General features: G+C 35.4%; 1 protein-coding gene across 1 annotated transcript in view; it reads left to right on the forward strand.

The window, feature by feature from the left end:
* Positions 1 to 23,796, forward strand: part of RANBP9 (RAN binding protein 9) — a 39,400-nt gene extending 15,604 nt beyond the window's left edge. Inside the window, exons 3-14 of the mRNA XM_081952099.1 lie at positions 1,618 to 1,670; positions 4,791 to 4,958; positions 8,260 to 8,282; positions 9,294 to 9,478; positions 11,222 to 11,334; positions 12,091 to 12,199; positions 13,020 to 13,210; positions 13,963 to 14,110; positions 14,858 to 14,979; positions 17,975 to 18,126; positions 20,002 to 20,113; positions 20,846 to 23,796. Coding sequence (XP_081808225.1) covers positions 1,618 to 1,670; positions 4,791 to 4,958; positions 8,260 to 8,282; positions 9,294 to 9,478; positions 11,222 to 11,334; positions 12,091 to 12,199; positions 13,020 to 13,210; positions 13,963 to 14,110; positions 14,858 to 14,979; positions 17,975 to 18,126; positions 20,002 to 20,113; positions 20,846 to 20,976 — 1,507 coding nt within the window. The 3' untranslated portion in view covers positions 20,977 to 23,796. The remainder of the gene's footprint in view (positions 1 to 1,617; positions 1,671 to 4,790; positions 4,959 to 8,259; positions 8,283 to 9,293; positions 9,479 to 11,221; positions 11,335 to 12,090; positions 12,200 to 13,019; positions 13,211 to 13,962; positions 14,111 to 14,857; positions 14,980 to 17,974; positions 18,127 to 20,001; positions 20,114 to 20,845) is intronic.
* Positions 23,797 to 24,049: the final 253 nt, after the last annotated feature.

The following is a 24,049-nucleotide window of genomic DNA, read 5'->3' on the forward strand; positions in this document are numbered from 1 at the left end:
CCAGAGAATAACTTGATTTCAGGTTAAGGCTTTGAATCTGTTCAGCCTCTTTTGGGACACATTCTACCGAGTAAAAATAATACCTGCATAAGTATATATAAACTTAGCCCAGGAATAGAACATATTCTCGCATATTCTGCAAATAAAAATGGTAACTTACAAAAATAGAGTTCTTCATGATAGGGAATGCCTATACAGTTCTGTTGGCAGTCTTCAATACTAATTTTAGAATTTGAATCCATTATTGAGCACAAAGTAGGGCATGATGGATAATCCTTGAGAGGTAATCCATCTGAATTCTAGCACTTATAGTTTCTTAAATTCTAGTAAAGTTTACAGCATTAATTATAAAATGCATAATTTATTTTGCGATTATAATTTAGAACTTGGTAAATTCGTATTGTTCTCTTACATAAAAATACATTGTTAAATTGTTGTGGGATAGGAGATTATGATTGAGTTTCAAGGAGTAATAAGTAAGTTTTGTAATGCTGAATATTAACAATCACCAGTTTATTCTTTATCAGTTTAATTTGAAATAGATTATATGTGTTTACCCATACACACTCGTCCTATAGCAATTTTTAAAGATTCAATTTAAATGTTGAATTTGAATTTCCCTATCAGATTCCTGGATATTGGCGTGACACTTCCTCAGCTGCTTAGCAGAGGAAAAGAAAAGCATTAATATTAAATATCTCTGAAAAAAATATATTTTCTTTTTTTTATTAATGTTTTAGAGGATGAGCTCCTCCATATAATAGATATATGGGGGAGGATTTCCCTTCGGAAAGTATATATTTTTCTGAATTGCATCAAAAATCAAACATACCAATGAGGGAAAAATCCACCTTTAACATTATAATTCAAAATACACTTTAAAGATGTTTAAATTATTCTTCTTTTCCAAAATCTTACTTGCTAGGTAGAAATTATCAACTTACTTTCTTTTTTCCCCTCATTTTCATGAAATGTTGTTTGTTTTTCATTATTCTACAAAAAGATTTTAGAAATCAGCATTACTTTCCCACAACCTATAGGAATTTCATCCTAAAGGACATTTGATTTGTTTTCTACCAGATTTCTTTCTTCCCTTTATTCTTTTCCTAAGCTGATATGTTTTCCCCTGGTACCATTTTAAGGCATTTCTACCTGTCAAAGTCAGGCTTATATGTTATCTTTTAGGAAGATTGTTGCAATGGCAAAATTCAAAGTTGGACGTGGTGTGTGGGGGGGTGTTCCTTGTTGAAATAGTTCTTAAATCTTGACAAATGTTTTCGAGATTAATTTGCATAGTCAAAATATAATCCAAATGGGAAATGTAACACAGGATCTTTTTTCCTGATTAGTTAGTTACACCAGAACAAATGCTCAATAGTTCATTAATATCTGAATATTGGGAAAATATTTTATCAGTCTTTAATATTCTCAGGAAAGGAAAATAATAAAAGCCAAACAAATATTTTGAATAAAAATATTCAAAAATATTTTTAAAAGGTATCTTTGAAAAGCTGTATATAAAACTAAATTAAAAAATTGCTTTTTTGTTTCATTACTGTTTTGAAATGAGTATATATAAAGCAGAGAAAGATGACCTGTTTAATTTCCATTTTTCAGTTATATGGGAATTGGGCTCTCGGCTCAAGGAGTGAACATGAACAGACTACCAGGTATGATGAATAATAATTATTTTTTAAAAACCCTTTATTGTTTGGATATTCAACTTTTCTTTCTTCCAGATAGGGAATTGTCTTTAATAAAATTTTAATGTAATCTAGGATTTAGAAATCCTAGATTGGTTTTTGTTGGATTTTATTCAAGCTTATAGCTTGTCACATCCTATCAAAACTTACTTCAACATTTCAAGAGTGATTTGCTGGAAGATAATGCTGTCCTTCCATGCAAACATCAATTAAACACCATTTAGCATAACAGAATTGAAAAAAGCATTCTGTAACAGTATAAATTTCATTTGGAATAGGCTACTCATATAAATGGATGTTTCTGTCCAAAAAAGGAATATTCAGCATGCCACAGTTATGTGAATAACTTAGCTCTGCTTAGGAAGTCTCAAAATGCAACATTTTGACCAAGAGAAGGAGTTGAGATGCTAACAGAGAATTCGAAAAGATAGTTTTTACACTATTCTGATGCTGATTTCACTTTAAGCACAATATATTTACAATTGGGCCCAAAAAAGTTATCAGTAACATAGATGTTTTTCTTACCTGTTATTTGAAACTCTGCTTAATAATTAAGGCTTTGGAGGAATTGATTGCTAATTAAAAAATGCTTAAAGGCTTCTGTGTTGGTAATTGCCTGAATTGCACTGTAGTTTTCATTTTCTGTATGCATGGTGGTTTAAATTATCACCTTCTCCCCCAAAAAAAATTTTACATCCTTTTTTTTCTTAATTGAAATGTAGCTAGTTGTTAGATTAATTTATGTATGGCTGAATGAATGACTGAGCAGACAATAGGATGTATATACTGTATTGGTCTTAACCTCTTTTTTCCTCCTGACTTCTATACATTTTGCCTGAAAACTGAAGACACGGTTTATTCATCTGTTTAGTATTATTACTGATATATTTTGGAACTGTTTTATTAGGATTCATCACATGAAATTCTCTATGCCAGTTCAAGCAAACATGCTTATGTTCTCCAACTGAATATGTGTAGAATGAGGAGAATAGAAGGTGAAACTATAGAATAGTACTATATCATTCAGTGGCTGAAAACAGCTAATGTAAACATTGAAGAAACATTTTGTCTAATTTGGATTTTAAGTGAGAATTAATTAAGATGATACTATTTAAAAATTTCTCATACCATAGTCTAAAAATCTAGATTAGTTTTTATAGCCAGTCATTCTTCACTGCTAGTCAGTCTCAAGTTCAGTTATTTTTGTAACAGTAGCGTAAATCCTAGATTTAGTTTTAAACTAGGAAAATTATCTTTAAATGCATTTTAAATAATAATTACATAACTAATATATTCTAAGATTGATTGTGATTTTATCCCCAGCACTGTGTATTCTCACTGTCCTTAAGCAAGAGGAAATGGGAGAGGAAATGCAAAAAATATTCCTGGTCTGAAAGGTTTAACAACTATATACACATATTTTGGTGTATGTCTCCTTGAAACCAGGAGAACTGTTCTTGAATAAATCATTACATTTATAAACTTCTTTATGTGCATTTATTTACATTTCTAAAAATTGTACTGGGAAGGAAAATGAGAAGGAAAAAATAATTTCATTACTTAATTTCATTACTTTGAATCAGATTTTAATCATTTGTTCTTATACAAAATTCAGCAGATTATTGATGCGAATGCAAAATGCCAAGAGTAACATATAACTTTCCATACATCTTCTGTTTTTTTATGTTTGTCTAGCCTCAGATGTAGCACACAATTTCATGTTGTAATGCCAGAACCAGGTTCATTTTCAAAGTCAGTTTACTGGAGAATTCTAAACTCTATTAATTTATTTGTATAAGGCTGATACAACTAAATAGTACAGGAATGTGTGAGAAAATTTCAACCTAACAGCATGGTGGATAGGCCAATTACAATCTTGATAGAACTGACACTAGAGAAGATAACTTGGGAAGAGAAGAAGGGGAGAATACTGTTTCCTAGGTACAAAGAGAACATTTCAGTACTTTTGCTGCTTTCAAATCTTGCATCGAACAAGAACTTAATTAACAATCAATTTTTACATGCCAAACCTTATACCCTATGGCCTGTGCTGAATCAGGGGACAAATTATTTGATGAATGGGTGGCAACTATAATTAAGGCAACCTTTGTGTAACACCATCTTGTGCACCAATTAAGGCCTTTCCTGGAGAACTTGCTCATAGTCACTCATGCCTGGTCACCTTTAATTTGGACTATTGCAATATGCTTTTCATGGAGCTGTCACTAAAAATTACCTCAAAGCTTCATCTGGTTGAAAATGCAGCACTTTTAAAGTGATGGGAGCCTTTAACTTTTTCCGTTTAACACCTCTAATGCAAGAGCTTCACTGGCTACCAGTTTTCTTCTAGGTGTAACTTAAGTGCTGGTTGTTACCTTAAAGCTCTGTATGGCTTAGGTACTGATATTTATGGGATCATCTTCTAGTGGCTTCGATTTGCTAAAAAATGAGAGTATCTCTGGGCCCTTAGGAAATATATCCAGGAGTCATAGCAATAAGCCATTTTAGTTGTAGCCTCCTTCTCTGGAACAGCATTCTTTATGAGGTCAGTGTGGCTCTAATCTATTTTCCCATTTGGAAATCCATTAAGCCATTAAATTAAATTAAATCCACTTTGGGAGTAACTTTGGTGATGGAGACTTTCCTGCTAAGTTTGGACACTTTAGGCTATTTCTTGGAGTGTTTCTTATTTATCTTATTCTATAAGTTAATTATACTTTTGTTTAGATTAAAGCAGCATTTAGATTACAGCAAATAAATAAATACATATATGTTCTTCCTATCTAATAGTTCATAGTGCTGCAAACACACATAGCTAACATATATCCATGGTACCTTCTGTTTCTTGAGCTCAGAAGCACAATGTTTGTATTCCTTTCTTAATAAAACTTTTTTTTTAAAATCTTGTATGTTGAGGCTGACACAGTCCAGACATTTTGTTTAGTTTGCGTCCAGCCTTAAACAAACTAGTAGGATTTGATATAATATTTGAATCTATTAAAAGAATAATTAAATTTAGATGCAGCTCTCAATCTATTTCTGGGCATTTTATAATATAGTAAATACTAATTTTTGTCTTGTTTCTAGGTTGGGATAAACATTCATATGGTTACCATGGAGATGATGGGCACTCATTTTGTTCCTCGGGAACTGGACAGCCCTATGGTCCAACATTTACAACTGGTGATGTCATTGGTTGTTGTGTAAACCTGATCAACAATACCTGCTTCTACACAAAGAATGGGCATAGTTTGGGTATGAAAAAAAAATGATTCTATTTTGTAAAAATATCAAATACTGGATGATAGCAAATTTGACCATCTTTCCAAATTTTACATATATATAATTTTGATTCAGAGCTTAACTCTGACCAAAAAAATAAACATTCAAAAAATATATAATGGTTAAAGTTTGGCTCAAACAGGTCTTAGTTTCTCAAGCAAGGTCCTTGTTAGTACCTCTCTGAGGACTATGATCTGTTTTGGAGAAATGTAATAGCCATGCTTGTCCATTTTAAAAGAATAAAACATTATTAGTTTGAAGTGAAAATACAGTTTAGTAGCATGCTTGAAATGTGGGAATTCTGTGGGAATGGCATTCCTGAAACACTAAATGAATTCTGAAAGTGTTTCTGATCTTTATCAATGAAAGTTCAGAAAACTTCATTCATTCATTCGTTTGTTCGTTCATATAGCCACCCATTTCAAATCAGTGACTCAGGGGAGCAAGTAAAGACAATAAAAACACAAAACATAAAAACATGAAATACAAGCAACAGCCGATTGCTGTTATTTGTTGGTACTATGATCTGTCAGTATCAGTGGCAATGGCAATGGCAATTTGATAATAGCTTTGAAATTTATACAGTTTATTTTATTGTAAATATAGCCTTTTAATATGATTGCTTTCCAGTTACTCTGGTTATCTCAAGAATTAATGTTTGAGTAAGTTAAATATTTTTCAGTACAGCTTAATTAAACAAATAAGGATGTGGAATTATACATTCAGTGAAAAAAACATGAAATGAACACATATATGATAGTTTCTCAGTTTGGTTTCCCTTGGTTTCATGTGTAATTGTAGTAAATATTTTACAATGAATGCATTACAGTTTTAATTTTCATCTTCAACAAAAATGAAAAACCAATAGACCTAATTTTATAGGGCAGTTTCTTAAGGTAAAATATTGTATTTGATTTGAGAATGTCAGTTAAAATATATAGCATTTAGTAGAACAATTAGACTTTTCTATGAATTGTTTATATCTTAGATAATATGTTGCCATTATAACCCAGAGTTTTGAAATCTAGACAGCAAAGATGAGCTGGATTTGTATTAGTTAAATAGAATTATGGTCAAGCAATATGAAACACTGAAATAGTGAGCAAATTAAACAGAAGCAATAAAACAGTTGTGTAAAACCTTTGAAATTACAAGTTCAAAACAAAACAAAAAGCAGAAGTCCCTCCTCATAATTAAGACACTTTACCCCTTCTTATGGAAATCAGTGCAGATAAAAACTTGATGACTATGCTATTGATGGCAGGATTATGACCCTTTAGCAGGAAAAAAATTCCTCTTCATAACACATTTAATTTTTTGTTGAGAGAAAGTGAAAATATTCTTGCATGTATGTTACTGTGGGAGAGACAACAAAAATATACCATTTGGGGTCTCGGTTTCCTTCTGGCTTTTGTTGGTGAATGGGATTCTGTTGTAACATCCATCTAATATTGTTGAAGGTAAAGTATTAAAATGAGCCAAAGTGAAGGTATTATTACCGGCAATATGCTGGCAAATAAAGTAGAATGAGTAGCTTTCAGGTGTAAAGTTTTTTCAACTAAAAACCCCACCACTGGTAATTGGCGGTAGCATTCAGTCTTAACTCTCTAGAACTAGCATCAATAGAGAAAAGAGAAAGAGATTTCAACACACAATTTGGCTAAGATTTTTGCTTCCATGTTGATGAAAAGAAGTGGCTTTTTCCTTGCAATCCTGCCATGTATACTATTGTTCAGTTTTTTCCTGATGGTGATCTCATGAACACTGACATTCGGCAATGCAAGAGAGGCCTTTAGTTTGTTAAGTTATTACCCTGCTGTTCTTCGAGACCTCCTGGCGAATTGCCTCCATATATAAACAATCTGCTTTCTTTGAAAATAGTTTTACAACATTTCCAGCCTGGTGAGCATTAACAACTGTTCTTCGGAGGTCCTCAGGAGTCTCCTTTGTTTGAGCCGTGACATATTTCTATATAACTGTGTTGTGAAGATCAGATTTTGAATACCCAGGACACTGTTCTTTAGGCAGGACACTCCCCCCCCCCACCTGATTATCATCCCATTGATTGAAAGACCTGGCTTTAATTTTCCCTTCAAATGAGCTGATTATCCTAGAGAGGCACATATACAATTAGGTGGCTTTGGATCATTTCCTCAATAAAAATGAACAAGAATAATATTTTTCACTCATATCTTTAATTGGATTCATTTTATCCAGTTCTAAGGCTGTGGAGAAGAAGTCATATTTATACAGAAATATTGAAAATCCAAAAAGATTCAAAACATTTAAGCACCACTGTATTAGAAAGAGAAAAGAGTTGCCTATATGTATTGTCCTTCATATCTGACTTGATAAGGTGTAGTCTTTATGATAACACCAAAATAACTTGCCACATGAGAATTACATTTCTGCAGTAGTAGAAAACGTTAGCTGGACTGCTACATATAAGAGACAGTGGTTATTTTGCCACTGAATTTGGTAGCAACTCATTTATTAGTCATAATACCATGTAACATTTAAAATAATACTGTATTTGTTTAAACTTGGACAAAATAATCATTGGAGAAACGTCCTATGTTAGGTTTATTGCGATTACTTTGAAAATTTGAATAATATATTTGGTATCATAAGTGGAATAGTTGAGGCCTGATTATATCAGCAGGTCTGGATACGCCAGGAGATCAATGAACTCAAAGGTTGCTCCACCGTCTATTACTTTTCTTCTTTAGTTCTTTTATACAGAACTATTATATTCTCGTTTTTAATATTCCTTAATAATTATTTTTAATTGCTTTAGGTTAACAATTGTTTATATCTGTTTTATTGTACTATTGTATGCTGCTCAGTATCACTTTCTATGAGAAATTGGTGGCCATACAAATTTGATAAACAAACAAGCAAGGACAGAATGGTAATACTGTGAAGTTTGGTACATAGTAGTGGAAGTATGATTCATAAGAGTTAACTAAAAAGTAGCTTTTCAGTTAGCTTTTCTTGAAGCTGAAAATAAGAATTTTACTTGATAAATTGGTGCTTTATAAATACTTTGACAATCCTGTGCTTTCTGGCCTTGTTCATTACAAATGTAATTATGTAAATAATGCGGTTGCTATTGGATGTCTTGCCTGTATAAATTTATTTTCTAGCAGAAAGAAGTGAATAGCTGTTAATATTTTCTCTCGTATGGAGACATATTTTAACTACAAGACCATTGAAGCATGACTTGTGTTGTCTGTGACAGCTCAGATTTTAATTAAATATTTCTTGATTACAGGTATTGCTTTTACAGACTTGCCGGTAAGATCATTGTATTAAAGTATAAAATATCTGTGCCCAAAAGGGATTTTACTTGCTTGCGTAATATGCATTTTTCAATTAGTTCTATTTTTTTTAAATCATAAGAGCAAAGTGCATTTTAAAAATATCAAAATTAATTAATAAGCATTTGTTTATAATAATGGCAGAGGATTCTAAGGAATTATGATTACTAACTTTTAATGTTTTGTCTGGAGGATTTGCAAATATAGAAATTTAAGTTTAGCAGTAGAGCACATCCTTTGCATATAGAAAGTTTCTGATTAGGTTTTTGGCATCTTCATACATATAAAAAGAAGTACTGACAAGAGGAAAATTTTGTGCTAAAATCTCTAGGCAACAATAGCTAGTTTTTATGCACAGTAATGAGGTAAAAGTACTGCACTAGTGACTAGCTTAATACTAATTCTGGCCTTCCCCAGTCTGAGTTCCCTCAAGATGGATGGACTTCTGCTTCCAAATGCAAAGTCCACATTTTTAGAGGCCATCCAGGTTGAGAAATGATGCTAAAATATCTACATCATGTTATGAGAATGTATTGATTTTAGGTTTTTTGTTCTGGTAGATTTGAAAAATGTTGTCCAACACATTAACCCCCACCCAACCAACCCCCCAAAAGCAGTACATTATTTTAGAATGTTTGTTTTATCAACCTGTTCATTACAAAAAATATTTTTTTTGTTTTGATAAATTTTTATTCTTGGAGACACAGGCCTGCTTCAGACTTCTTGAAACCTAGATGTTGCTTCATTCAGTTCATAAGATTATTAAGTCTCTATTGCCTATCCTGATTGGCAAGAACTCTGCAAGTTTCACTGAGTGAAATTTTTCCTCCTGAGGATTTCTTAAATAGTCTTGAAACTCAAACATTAACTACTTAATTTTTCTGTTGGTGGAGCATGAAGAAGTTATTAACTTAATTATATGGTTTTAATTCTAACTTTTATTTGCATTTTGTACAATTAAATTTTATATTATAATTCTCTCTTGCAGCCAAATCTATACCCCACAGTTGGACTTCAAACACCTGGAGAAGTAGTGGATGCTAATTTTGGACAACATCCATTTGTATTTGACATTGAAGATTACATGCGTGAATGGAGAACCAAAACTCAGGCTCAGATTGACAGATTCCCTATAGGAGATCGGGAAGGAGAATGGCAGACGATGATCCAAAAGTATGAATTGAAGATTATAATGAGTGTCTGTTTAAATTCCTATTCAAATTTGGGAGATTTTAAAACTGGTCCATTTCGCTCCTGCAAATCTTGTTCTATATTTCTTGTACATTTGTGCAGTGAAATAAGACATGCTTTCTTATTCCTGAGAGGATAATTTTATCTGATGTAGTTATCTCCATGTAACACCATGCATTTAACGCCTTTGAATAAATGTTACTCATTTTGTGTATGTGGTAGGGCTGTGCAGGACTTTGGATTTGAAGGGAAAAGGGTACGATGGAATTTCTTAACTATTTTTAAGGGCTGCTGTGAGGACAGCCATGTAATCCTGGAAAAAGACATTGTTGTTTAAAAGCGTTTTAGACAGATGGTACAGCTCACAAACACAGACATGTGTGCATAGGCATATACTCCTTGCAAAGCACTTTTCCCATTTTCATATCTGAAGCATTGCACAACTCTCATTATCTGATTACTGTAACTTGGTGGTGGCTGCATTGATTTCTGGTTCAAACTTGTTCTAGTGCATCTAATTTAAAAGGTCTATTTTATGAGAACATCTTGAATCATTTTTGTGCTTGGAAATGTTAGAATTATTGTATGCGCGCTAATTTCAAATTTAAAAGTGATCTATAAAATGCAAATGTAGTTGGCAAAATCATTTTAGTTTTAAGTACTGCTCTTTTAAGCTTTGCATGCTTCATATTAATATTTTTAATAGAGTATGCAGCACGTACCAGGAGAGGATAATTAGATATACGGTACTTCATTTAGGACTAATCACTAATTCCAACTGTACATAACTTAATTCATACCATACCGTTCAATTAAGCAGAGAGCTCTGTTTGGCAATCCTGTCATTATGGATTCTTTACAATCATGATAGGGTATTCCATGTTATTGTGAATTGTTAGCACTGACGTGGGTTAAGAAGATACTGTTCTAGTAATTTGATGGGAAGATGAGTAGAATTATTTTCTCTTAATTATTCTATGAACAGTGTACTGCAGGTTTGATTCTGCTTGATTGAGGTCGGAAAATTGTGTATATTTTTTTCAGTGAAAGCTAAATTAACACATGCCATTTACCTACTGTTGCTGCTTTTCATTCAAAGCCATTTGTAACTAATAGTATGTTTTTGAATCAAGAGTCATGTGGACACACTTGGATAAATTTGATGGATAGAGAATACAGATAATATTTCCTCCTTAATATCCAAAACTACTTTGCCTAGGACAAAGAATACACTTTGCATGCACATTATTATGTGTGTTACATATCACTATGTTACTGTTTCTACCACATCTCTCACCGTGCTAAACGATTTCTCCATTGTGTGTAATTCCATTTTATAGTCTTTGTTATCTTTGGCACTCTTGAATGTTCTGTTTAAACGTTTAGGTTTCAACTGGTAACTAACTTGAATGTACATATGTATTTAAATATACATATGTATCCAACATTAAATTGAGACACGTTAAATATATATAACTTGTAAATACATAACATTATATTCTTATTTATGTCATTATATTTTATAATATTTTTATTTTTAACAGTGTATATTAGAATAAATGTAGCATTTTATTCAAAGTAAATTTACGTAACCTACTGAAAAAAAAGTTTGTATTGAAGTGAATCTTCAAGGAAAAGAAATACTTGTAAATAAATTGCCTAATCAGTGGGATTAAATGGTAAAACTGCCTCCATGCTATATTTTGTATTAACTTTCTTTTACAGGATGGTTTCATCTTATTTGGTACACCATGGATACTGTGCAACAGCAGAGGCTTTTGCTAGATCTACTGACCAGACTGTACTAGAAGAATTAGCTTCCATTAAAAATAGACAAAGTAAGCTTGAATAGTGCTGTGATATCTAAAAGAATTTAAATATTGAGATATAGAAATGCTTCTTCTTAAGTGTCCTTTGGATTTCAGATATTATATTTTATTGATCACGGTTTTAAATATCTGAATAATCAATAGAAGCATGATTTTCTTTTGTCAGAAATTGATTATGCACAAAAAATTAATAGGATTGTTGCCTAATAAAAATAATGGTTATTTACTTAATTTCATTTTTTACATTTATATTATGTGTTTATAAAAACAGCTGAATAAACTGATTAAAAAAACCAATATGTAGAAATTTATTTAGTACACTTCTAATGAAGTAATGCTTACATGCTTTATTATTAGTTAATATCAATTTGCAGTTTAAAACAATCTATATACATTGTCAAGACATTAATGGATATCTAGCTTATTATGATCAAAGCTATCTAGAATATTTTATATATTTTTGACAACACTGTATTAGAACTAAAGCAGATTAAAAATAAACAATTGTCTGAATTCTTTTAGTTTAATTATTAACTTTAGGTCCTAGTCATTTGATCAAAGTTAAATGTAATTCATCAACTTTAGTAAAACATGATGAGAAAAAGATTTGTGGGACCCAAGGAAAACATCAATATTGTCATAACAAAGAAAGAAATACAGACTCTTACCAAGACTGGAGAGGAGAGATCCAGAAGTATTCAATTGTTGTTTAAACTGCTTGTGAAATATACATTTTTAAACTTGTACTTTTGTTTTTGCTAATAGGAATTCAGAAACTGGTTCTAGCAGGAAGAATGGGAGAGGCCATTGAAACAACACAGCAGTTGTATCCAAGTCTATTAGAAAGAAATCCTAATCTTTTATTTGCTTTGAAGTGAGTCTTTATGTAATGCAGATATTTGTAAATAAATATTCTGGGGGAGTTTCTGTGTGTCCATTTTATGGTTTTCAAGCTCCTATAGCAGCAAATTACTAATCATCTGGGAATTTATGTAGTTATGTCACTGAATGAATAACAAAATAATGGCTCCAAACTTTGCCTTATTTTTTAATCTTAAAATTAAAAATTAGGAGAATTAAAAGCAAGATTAAAACAATTAAAAAGTAGGTTAAAATTTAAACAAAACATTTCTGATTACATTGATTCTATAATAGATCATTAGATGAAGATAGAATTTCCTTACACTCAGTATTTGTGAAGTGTGCAATAACCATTCATTTATTTGAGTCTTGATTTCTATATATATATTGCCCATAGATAATATCAGTGCTGCAATTCATTATTTTGCCTACAGAGTTGTGCCCCACCATTTCAAGGCTTATTTGTTGTCAAAACGTTTTTTTAATTCCCAGAAGTGAAAGGGTAAGCCTAGAATCTCCTTGTAATAGTTTCTCCCCCAAGAAGCAAAATTGATTTGATGGCATGGAACATATTTCTGGATATGCATGTTGTCATTGCTTAATTCTCCAATGTACAGATTTCTATGGGAAACAACGAAGACTTCTTCCTTTATTATTTCATTATTTTAATACACCAATTTAGACACCTAATTAAATAGATGCATAATTGGCTATCATTTATATAACATAGCAGCAAGCCCCCATTGTAGAAATCTTTAGTGCGAATATTTACAAGCTTGGTTTTTTAAATTATTGTTTAATCTTCATAAATAACTTCTCTTCATGTTTTCCAGGGTACGTCAATTTATAGAAATGGTCAATGGTACAGACAGCGAAGTACGGTGTCTAGGAGGTCACAGTCCAAAATCACAAGATAGCTATCCTGTTAGTCCACGATCATTTAGTAGTCCTAGTATGAGCCCCAGCCATGGAATGAATATCCATAGTCTATCAACGGGCAAAGGAAGTAGCACGCACTGTTCTGGTGAGTTTGAAGAAGGCGATATGTCGCTTTCTTATCTTCTTCAGCGTTTTCACTTAGTACATGGAATAATTTGTGTTGTGCATCCTGGCCTGGAATGTCAAATAGGAGAAACTGACCCTTTTTTGCCAGTATCTACTTCATGGGTTACAAGCTGTTTTATAATACTTTGTTCCCACTGCAGGCTGCACTTCTATGAACAGTTTCCATAATATGATCTAGTTTAAACTAGAGGAGTTCTTGCTTTGTGTGATGTCATTTGTTTTCAATAATATTTCATTTAATAAAAATTAATTGGTATTCTGAAAATTTTTTTTGGGGGGGGGAAGAAATAGGGCAGGAGGAAAAAGAGAAATAATACATACTCAACACACCTCAAACTTCTAGAGGTGTTACCATTGCCTTCATTGTGAAAATAAAGATCCCTCAGAAATTTGTGCTGTGACGTGTACCTAGAAGAAGGGAAGTTTCCTCTGTGCTCTTATACCATGTTTGTCCACACAGACTGTTTATGGTACCACGTTCTGGGAAAGAACTATCCTTTGAGCAGGACTGGCTTTTAGGTATTTTGAGGCAAGAACTAGGATTTATGTTAAATTAGCTTATCCTCTATACTACTTAATGCATAAGTTTATTATTAGTTTATTATTATTAGTTAATGCATACGTGCTACATGAGTTACATATACTGTAATCATGTAAGAACACATTCTATTAATTCAAATTACTATTTGATTCCTTCGCCTTTTTTTTTAGGTTTTGAAAATAGTTGCAGTAATGGAGTGATATCAAACAAAGTTCATCAGTCATATTGTCACAATAAACATCAGTCTACCAGTTTAAATGTACCAGAACTCAACAATATAAATGTAACAAGATCACAACAGATCAACAACTATTCCAGGTACATAAATGTAATTCTATCTAGTTCTATTCTTTTTTGCTCAGTTGTCATGTTTTTTTTCTTGCTCTCCTTTATTGTACTCCTTTGTTCCACTCTTTTCTTGTTCTCCTCCCCCTCACACCAGTATTCCTGTATCACACTGGTGAGATAGAAGTGGGCTGCCACTGAGAATTGGGATGATAGTAGCTTGGCATCAATTCCCATGTGTGTATGTCAAGGACAACATATGACAATGTTAATAGGTTAAGTATCATGACAAGAGCTCCATCCCTCATCATGAATGGGTAGACTGCCTGCCTGCCAACTCCCAAATTGCAAAGGAGAGCAGCAAGAAAGCTCATGGCTTCATTTGATCTCTCTAAAATTTAGAGCTAGGGCTATTTTGTATTTTTTTATCATTTTTTAGGATTTTTCTACAATTCATTTAACACCATGTTGAGCGGCCAGGTTTTCCATATTGATTCTCTTATCTTGGCACAGGGTTAGAAAAGAGCCGTCTTACCCTGGCAAAGGCTCTATTGAAAGAGTCAAGAATTGCAGGGTGCTGGGAACTATAGCTCAGCAAAACCTGGGAGCAGCGGATTCCCCACCCATGGGCTGCATCGTCTGCTCAAAACAGAATTTAACTGTATTGTGATTATATAGTAAAATACTGGTGGTATCCTGCCACATTGAGGTTGTAGATTACAATGTGAATATTTATAAATAAGATCTAATTATAAAAATTATCCATAACTTTCTTCACAGCAATGATGTAGACATGGAAACAGATCACTACTCTAATGGAGTTGCAGAGACATCATCTAATGGTTTCTTAAATGGTAGTTCTAAACATGACCATGAAATGGAAGAATGTGACACAGAAATGGGTCTGCAATGATTTTTTTTAATCTATCTACCGTTGCAAATATTGTTTTTTTATTACTGTTATTTGAAATGATTTCCAAATGATATTTAACTCTTGTGTCAGTTTATATATTTAACATTATCATAAAAATATTGTATGCAAAATATACCTCATACATACAGCATGATATCCCCCAGATATTTTGCCCCCAGGTTTTTTGTCCATATTCATACTGGTGGGAATAGGTCCAAAATACCTGTAGGATACAGACCACCTTTCCCTAAGTACATATATACTAAGTATCTCAAATATTTGAATTAGCATTATTTTTGTTGGATACCTTACCTGTGTCAGTTCCATGGTTCAGCTAAGCTGCAAAGCAGTGATGGAATCAGACTATTAAAATGGGGATAAGCTCCATTTGTGTTGTGTTTGATTAGGCAAGTGCTCAAAATGGAGAGTCGGATGTGCCTAGTAGTTTGATACTACTTGGTATGCTTCTTTGTGCCATCATTTGATTCTTCCGGGCTGAAAAGCATGTCTTAGCATCAGCCACATAATTTTCTTGGCAAACGGCTGATGTGAAATGAAAAGGCACAGACTGAACGATGCTACAGTACTCCCTCTACAAATGTTTTAGGAAAAGAACCATTACAGTCCACAGAACAAGATGTGAGGTAGGGTTTTGTAGTTTTGGTGACTGCCTAAATTCTTTGTATGCTTTGTCTTACTATTTGAGATATAGATTTGATATTCTGTAGAAATATTCAAAAATAATTCTGTGACTGATCAGTTGAAATTTCAGAGGTCAGAGTTGGGATATAGTACAGTGTTTCCCTGAAAATAAGACAGAGTCTTATTTTCTTTTGACCCCCAAAATATTGATTGGGTCTTATTATGGGGGGGCTTATTGTTTTGGGGTTGTCGGGTGGCTGCTGTCTTGCGAGCGGGCACGCAAAGAGCAAGGCACAGCCTCGGGCAAACAGTTATGTTACGCTGTCGCAGCAGCGCAACATACCAGCCATGAGGTGACCACGCTCACGAGCAGCCACTTGGCAACCCCCCTTTCCATCCAGAAAGAGCACCACTCATGGACCAAGTGATATCCCAAAGGCGCTAAACCACATGGTGCTCTGCCCTCCCCCCCAGCTCCTGCGGCTTGACGCATTCGGGATACCCTTAGGTCAGTGCATGGCGCTCTGCACCGCTGGAAAGGGAGGTTGCACGAGCGCCTGTTCCGTCCCCAGCTGGTGTGCCTCCCAACCTCACCATGCCCTGGCCCAGCTCTGCCTGCAGGGCCAGTGTGTTGCCGCCGCCACGGAGCTCCAAGCATAACCTATTCTCCGGCTTCCAAACTCCGGAGATCCGCAGCCGAGTCTTTCGTCAACGGCCTCTCTGGAAGTATGCTCTATGGTTGTGGGCTGGCTGAGGCAGAGCATACTCCCAGAGAGTACAGCCATAGAGCATATTCCCAGAGTGGCAACTTCCGGAAGACTTGGCATCCTACCTCCGTGCTTTGGAAGCCGTAGAAAAAGCCATGCAGCAGTGGTGGGCAGCAGAGATGCCCTAGCTCTCCAGGGAGAGTTAGGCAAGGGCATCATGAGGCTGGGAGGTGCACGAGCGGGTAGCGGAAAAGCTGCTCGTGCAACCCCCCTCTCCATGCAGAGCCCCATTCACTGCCTAGGGTATTCCGAAGGCACCAAGCCGTGGAAGCCGTAGGGCGGCGAACAGGCGCTCAAATAGCTTAGCGATACCCCTAGGTCAGTGAATGCCGCTGTGCCTGGCTGGCTGCTCGTCAGTGTGGTCACCTCATGGCCGCTGTGTAGTGCTGCTGCGACAGCGCAACACAGCCGTTCGACCCTGAGGCTGCACCCAGCTCTTCGGGAGCCCGCTCACAAGAGCCAGCGCCCGGCAACCCCCCTCTCCAGTTGGGCACAGCACCACTCACCGACCTAGCCGGTATCCCAAAGGTGCCAAGAAACGCGAACCTTTGTCCCCCCACCCAGTCCCTGCAGCTTGGTGCCTTCGGGATACCGCTAGGTTGGTGAGTGGCGCTCTGCCTGGCTGGAGGGGGGCTTGTCCAGTGGGCTTATTTTTGGGGGAGGGCTTACATTTTTGCCCACCCGAAAAATGTGGCATGGCCTTATTATCAGGACATGTTGTATTTTCGGGGAAACACGGTAAAAAGCTGTGAACAGATATAAACAGATACTTAGAGGCTATATTGCAGAGCAACATTTGCAACCAGCAAAAACGTCATGTGCATTTTTCACACAAGGACTGAAATAAGCCTAATAAGAGGCTTAAAACAGCGGTTTTGTTTGTCTGAAGGATTTTCCAAATTGCCCTGATTCTCTTTATTTTATAAAGGGATAGAATAATATAATAAGCCTTTGTTGTTCAGGTTCAAGGAAGCTATTTTATTCCTTAACCTCTTCCCTTCTCCCCAAGCCACCTCAAAAAAAAAAATCTCAGGCATGTATATTCCAGAGAAGCAGAGGATCTTCAGTTTGCCACAGCTTTTGGCTCTGGTCTCAGCTTCATAGAACTCTTTTTCAAAGTATTGGTTAGCATTTGTATTCCTTGGTGATTTCAGAAAAGCAGTAAAAACTTTTTTTCCCCTGGGCATTTGCGTCCTTGAAATTTTTTCAATTGGTGTGTCATACGAAGTTTCCTGTGAGGGTAGTATAGCATAGTAGTGAAGGTGTTGGATTTAGACTAGGGAGTGAAAGACAAATCTCCAACTGCAATTCAAACTCTGTAAATGTTTTTAGACTAGCCACGCAGACCAATTTACATTGTAGGAATACAGTTAGTGAGAAGTTCTCATATAACTCTTTAACTGTCACTGATGGCTGGCTAGAGAGAAAAAAACCAGTAATCATTATGTTATCATAATGTACAGCAATCATATAAATACTGTATATGCTATATATATAAATACTGGTTTAAATTTGAACTTGTCCCATACCTACATTGCTTTCATCATGATCTAATTACTACCTTGTTTTTCTTAGAGGTGGATTCCAGTCAGTTAAGACGCCAACTATGTGGTGGTAGCCAAGCAGCTATTGAAAGAATGATTCACTTTGGCAGAGAATTACAAGCTATGAGTGAACAACTAAGAAGGGAGTGTGGCAAAAACTCACAAAACAAGAAAATGCTCAAAGTAAGTCATGTCACCTTTGTATAGAAATTGCTAATAATATGGTAGGTTCAGATCCTACTCCATTTATACAATGTAGAGGAAAATTGTAGTTTGCTTGCAGACATTTCATTAGTCAGCTAGGTAACATCATCAGTGCAAGTAAGTATGGGGTTTGCACCCAACTTACTGTATATATAGTAGCTTTCCCTGCCAGTTTTGATAAGGATGTGGCTTTCTTCACAGTAGTTCCTAGATTAGGATTAGGATAGCATATTTTGCCTGATTGCTTGACTGGTGTTTATCCCTATTTATCCAGGTGTTTGGCTGCTAGAGAAGAATGTGTTCTGAATCCAGAAATGTTACGGATATCTGGAAGTTTGGCGTTCAGATAAATCAGCCATCATTTGACCCAGAGAAATAGCATTTACATGCTATTCAAAGGACACAATAAAAACATTAGGAAGGAAACAAAAAGACCAGAACATATCCTTTCCAGCAGCCAACATCCAGATAAAGAAAGATTAATTAAGGAAAACAATCAAGCCAAAAACAATAGGAACTATCAAGGAGAAAACCATCATCATCATATCCTTTTACAACCCCATAATCCTTTGCAGGTTGGATTCTGGGCAGCTGAATGCAGCAAGCAGAGTGTTTACTGGCCGGATGCCCTTCCTGTCGCCAGTGCGGACTTTTATTCAGCAGATATATTCTCATTGTGCTAAGAGAGAGAAATATCTGCCTCTACCTAGGATTGAACTCACAGCCTCCTGATTGTGAGGCGAGAGCTCCACCTCTAGGTCACCACACCATTTCCTTCAAGGAGAACACCATACCGCCACTAAAACTGGCAAGGCAAGCGATAAACAGATAGCAAACCCCACACTTACTCAGACTTATGAATCTACCTTCTTGGGTAATGAAATGTCTGCAATCAAACAACTAAGCTCAGAGAGCGCCAAAGACCCCCCAGTTCAATCCTGAGCTACATAAATGGTCTTTTCTTGGTACTGAAAATATAGATAGCATGAAATTGTGCTGCCTTTTTCTTTTGCATAAGTGATTGGAAGATTGAATTGTATTGAGGGGAATGCAGTAGAATTTATCCTATTAAAATTGGTTGGTGGGAATTAAATAAAACATTTGCCTTTTTTTTTAGGGAGTTCTCCTCCTTTACACTTAACTAGCACGTTTTCAGTCTTTATTGAGGTTTAATACTAGAAACTATTATTTTATTATTATACAGAAGTAACACCAGTTGACAATATTAAAGGGAGGGGGTACAAATATTTCAAATGTATATTTTGAGAAACGTTATGATGCGTCTGATGAGAGATTCAGATTTGATCTGAGTAAGGTAAAACCTAATACTGAAAATAGCTTTAGTTTATTTCAGTAGGAAGAACAACGTAAATGTCATAATGACACAATTCATAGAATCATAGACTTAGGTAAAGATAAAGGTTCCCCTCGCACATATGTGCTAGTCGTTCCCAACTCTAGTGCTCATCTGTTTCAAAGCCGAAGAGCCAGCACTGTCCGAAGATGTCTCTGTGGTCATGTGGCTGGCATGATTAAATGCCAAAGGCGCATGTAAACACTGTTACCTTCCAACCATGCATTTTTTTACATGCTTTTGAACTGCTAGGTTGGCAGAAGCTGGGACAAGTAATGGGAGCTCACTCTGTTACACGGCACTAGGGATTCGAACCGCCGAACTGCTGATCTTTCTGATCAAGCTCAGCATCTTAGCCACCGCATCCCTAATCATAGACTTAGAAGGGCTCATTTAAGTCATGAAGTCTATTCTCCTGCTTTATGCAGTAATCTTAAATTGAAGCATCTAGAATAAATGGCTATCCAGCCACTAATTTCTAAGATTTGTTTCCTCAACAGGATGCATTCAGTTTACTTGCATATTCTGATCCATGGAATAGTCCTGTTGGAAATCAGCTGGATCCCATTCAGAGAGAGCCTGTATGTTCAGTTCTCAACAGCGCAATACTAGGTAAGCCTGTTAAGTTTCCTTCCTTATACAAATTTGTAAAGGTACCTTAAACACAGAGGAAACAGATTACTTGACTATTGAAGGAAATTCTGGAATTTCTGTTACTTTTAGAGGTATGACTGTAAAAAATAATTCTTGTACTGTAAGCCACTACATGTCAGTATTCCATTGGGTCTGCCATTTATTATCAAGCTCATGATGTATCATAGAAACACGCAGTTCTATCCAGAGGCTTCTTAGCAGCCAGAGTAGGAGAGCCATTTCACCCACCCACCCACCCCGCCATGTACTCCACTACTCTCACTTCTTTTTCACTCTGCTGGTCATAGGGAAATATGAAATATAATGGCCTTTCAGCTTAGAAACGAAGGATTGTTCTATTACACCTAAAATAATTAGTATCATTCCATAAGCAGTCTTGACATTCAGGTATTGTGTCACCCAGGCTAAGCACCTTTGCATTACTAGTTGAGAGGATACAAATGGGCCTTCTCTTTCACCAACGTCAGAACTTTCTATCAAGAGTTTATTAATATTCAGTAAATATTGGAGGCATTAACAGTTTATGATTTGACATGGTCTGCATAGTGAACTAAACTACTGCTTAGTATGGAATTAACAGCCCATCCAGTAATTTTGAAAATAAATTATGAGTTGGGTAGAAATATTAGTGGAAATAATTTTTTTGAGAAGTAAAACACGTTAAAATAGTGCATTGTTGAATTTTTTCAGAGACACACAATCTACCAAAGCAACCTCCTCTTGCTCTCGCAATGGGACAGGCTTCACAGTGTCTAGGTCTGATGGCCCGATCAGGAATTGGATCCTGTGCATTTGCCACAGTGGAAGATTATCTACACTAGCTATGCATCTGAAGGTGTCCATGGTGTATAATGTGGCATATATTCAACATGAAAGTAGACCAACTCTGCCAATTGGGAGTTTGGATTTTTTTTAATTATGTACTAAGGACAGGTCTGTTGCTTTACATTGCTTCCTAGTTTACAGCATGATGCAAATGATTTTCTAAACTACTGTTAGGAGATATTTTCCATCTTTAACCAGAGTTAAATATCATCAGTAACATCAGATTGAAAAAACCTTTGAATTGTTACAAACAAACCAAAAAGTTCTGCCTTCCTCTTGGAGGGCAGGGCAAAATAGATAATGTTGTGGATGTGTTAGTATGTGGGTGATGTAAACTTCAAGCAGGATAATTTGCCAACTTTCACCCTCATTACATAGATCAATCAAATGTAATTTGCAAACTGCATATGTACCTGACAGTTTGGCTGTATAGTATTGATGGGAAGAAATATTTTTAATGTGTACTGTAAAACTTGAAATACTCAGGAGCTGAGTGAATATGTTTGTTGCTACTTACAATCTCAATCTGTTTCCTAGTGGTTTTTGTTTTAACATGGTCGTTTCAGCTCTGTTTCCTGTTTAACTGCAAACAACTTATGTTGTAGACTCACCTGTTTAACTGTTGTATCATAACAGTATTACATGTCAACACAGTGTGGTTATGGCCTATTTATATAAAAACCAAATATTTAGTCAATTTCAGTCTTAATTTAATCTTTGTACACCCTGCATTTTAAAAAGTGCTTAAATGAGTACTCTATTGCAATAAAATGTAGTGATACCATAATTAATCAGCCATTAAATACTTACATATGGTAGGATTGCTACCTTATTTTTCTGCTTGTGTTGTATTTGGGATTCAAGTAGATAAAATTTAAATATTTAAATTTAAATACTCTGGTTTCTCTTCAGATCATATAAATCTTTCACCTTTAAAGTATTATTGCTACGTCAAGTCACATATCCTGGACCAAAATCATGTTATAATCTAAGGCTGATGCAACTAAATTAAGTGCCCTGAATTATTGTGGTTAACGTTTGCTTTTTATAAGTATATATAACTGATATAAAAAGAGAAATAGTTGTGTAAGTAGTTAGCAGAATGTTTACCTATACCAAGTGTTAACAAATGCAGGCAATGGATACCCAAAATATGATTCTCATAGGCCGGGCCCTATATTTATCCTATACATTATGCAACAGGGGGTCTACATAAGAACGAACATTTGCTTCATATTGGACATTAAAAGGTAGCAAGATAGGATCTTATCCTATAATAGGAAAGAATCCAAATGCATGCATTTGCTTCATTTATTTGTCCGAAGGGAATGAAAATAGCAGCGTTAATAGTTCTTTCAGATATTAAGCTAGGACAGCTTTATGCTTTTACCAGAAGAGATCTTGCAATAATCTACCTGTGCCTCTTAATGCAGTGGCAAGGAAACATTCTTGAATTATTGAGTAAAGAACTTATATTGGGCAAAAACGGTCCAACTTTATAAACAACTGTTGATGCTTTTATTTGGTAAAGCCTTTTGGTCTCACTGTACCATGCTCTTAACCATTTGCTTTTCTGACCTGACAGGTTTGTTGGCATGGCTCATAGGCAACATTAACTCCTGCTGAAAATTATGGATTAAGGCCCCACTTGAGCAAGATTGTGTTACCTATATTATGCTCTGTTTTGTAAAGAAGGGTTACTACTAGCAGTAATTTAACAGCATACTATCTCAGGTCTATTCATAGAATGAAAAGGACAGTGTAAGTCTCGTATGTCTCCAAGCAAATTTAAAAAAAATCTAATGAAAAGTGCAACATCAGTACCAGAGTGGAACATTCCCAAGGCTACGATAGGCAGAATATGCAAGGTGAAGATTTAGTCACCCATCATTGTCAGTATTGAACAGCCCATTTGTTACTCAGCCTACCCCTTAGCTATATAGCTACAGATATAAAGCTTCAAGGCTTCAGCTTCTGCAAAGTCAATCTGCTGAGTCTCCAAATTCGAAGGGATTATGTGGTGACCCTTGAATGCAATAACCACTAGAGTTAAAATATATTAGCTTCCAAAGTATGTCTTTGTTCTTTGAAAAGTGGGATAGGAAGAGTACTGATGCTTTTGAACTTTGGTTGTTGGAGAAAACTCTTGAGAATACTGTGGACAGCCAAAAAACAAACAAACAAATCAACTCAGACTTCTCACTTGAGGAGCCAATTGACGAGGCTCCAGTGATCCTACTTTGGCAATAAAACAGCTCTGTTGAGAAGACGCTCATATGGGGAAGGTGGAAGAAAAAGGATGGCTCCAGACACAGAGTGTGAGAGACCACTGCTAAGAGACCTGAAGCATCAGGTTAGCTACAGATAAAAATTATGTGGTTGCTGAGTCAGCAATGATTTGACAAATAATCAAGTGTGTCTCTTAATGCCAGCTGTTATCCCAATTCCCAGAATTTGAGTAAAAAGCCAAATTAATATAATCCAGTGATGTCAGGGAATAATACTGAGATCTTAGGGGAGCTATCTTCCATTATCTAATTCTAACCAGGATTCTGATCGAGATGCATAGATCTGGACTACAAGAATTATGGGATTACCCCATCAAGAGACAAAGGACAGAGGGGAAAAAAAGGCTTGCCCAATTACTTAAACTCTTAGTCCACTTAGACACACTGGATACCTGTTCCTGAATAGCTCAATTTTTAGTTATTTTTGATCTGTATAAAATTCATTTCAATGAAGGAGATCAGCTTCCAAGTTTTAACTTTTTTTACTGGAAAGGAGCCAAATGTGAAATAAATTTCCTGACAACCTGATTTCTTCTTTGGACCTACTTTGCTACTGGAGTTGACTCCTAAAAAAATTCAGGAGTGGATTAGAACTATACCGTTGTCTGCTATAAGTATTCTCTGCTGGCTTCTTGTATTGGACCATTTGGCTATGCCTCTCACCCTAGTAAGTAAGCCAGGGATAGGCAGTTAATGAATTAGGTATTTCTACTGATTCACATCTTGCTTGTGGCTCCCATAGGCACCTAAGCATCAGGTAGGGGAACAAGCTACTTGTTGG

Source organism: Natrix helvetica (genome assembly GCF_964273705.1).
Source record: "Natrix helvetica genome assembly, chromosome: 4".
Lineage (NCBI taxonomy): Eukaryota > Metazoa > Chordata > Lepidosauria > Squamata > Natricidae > Natrix > Natrix helvetica.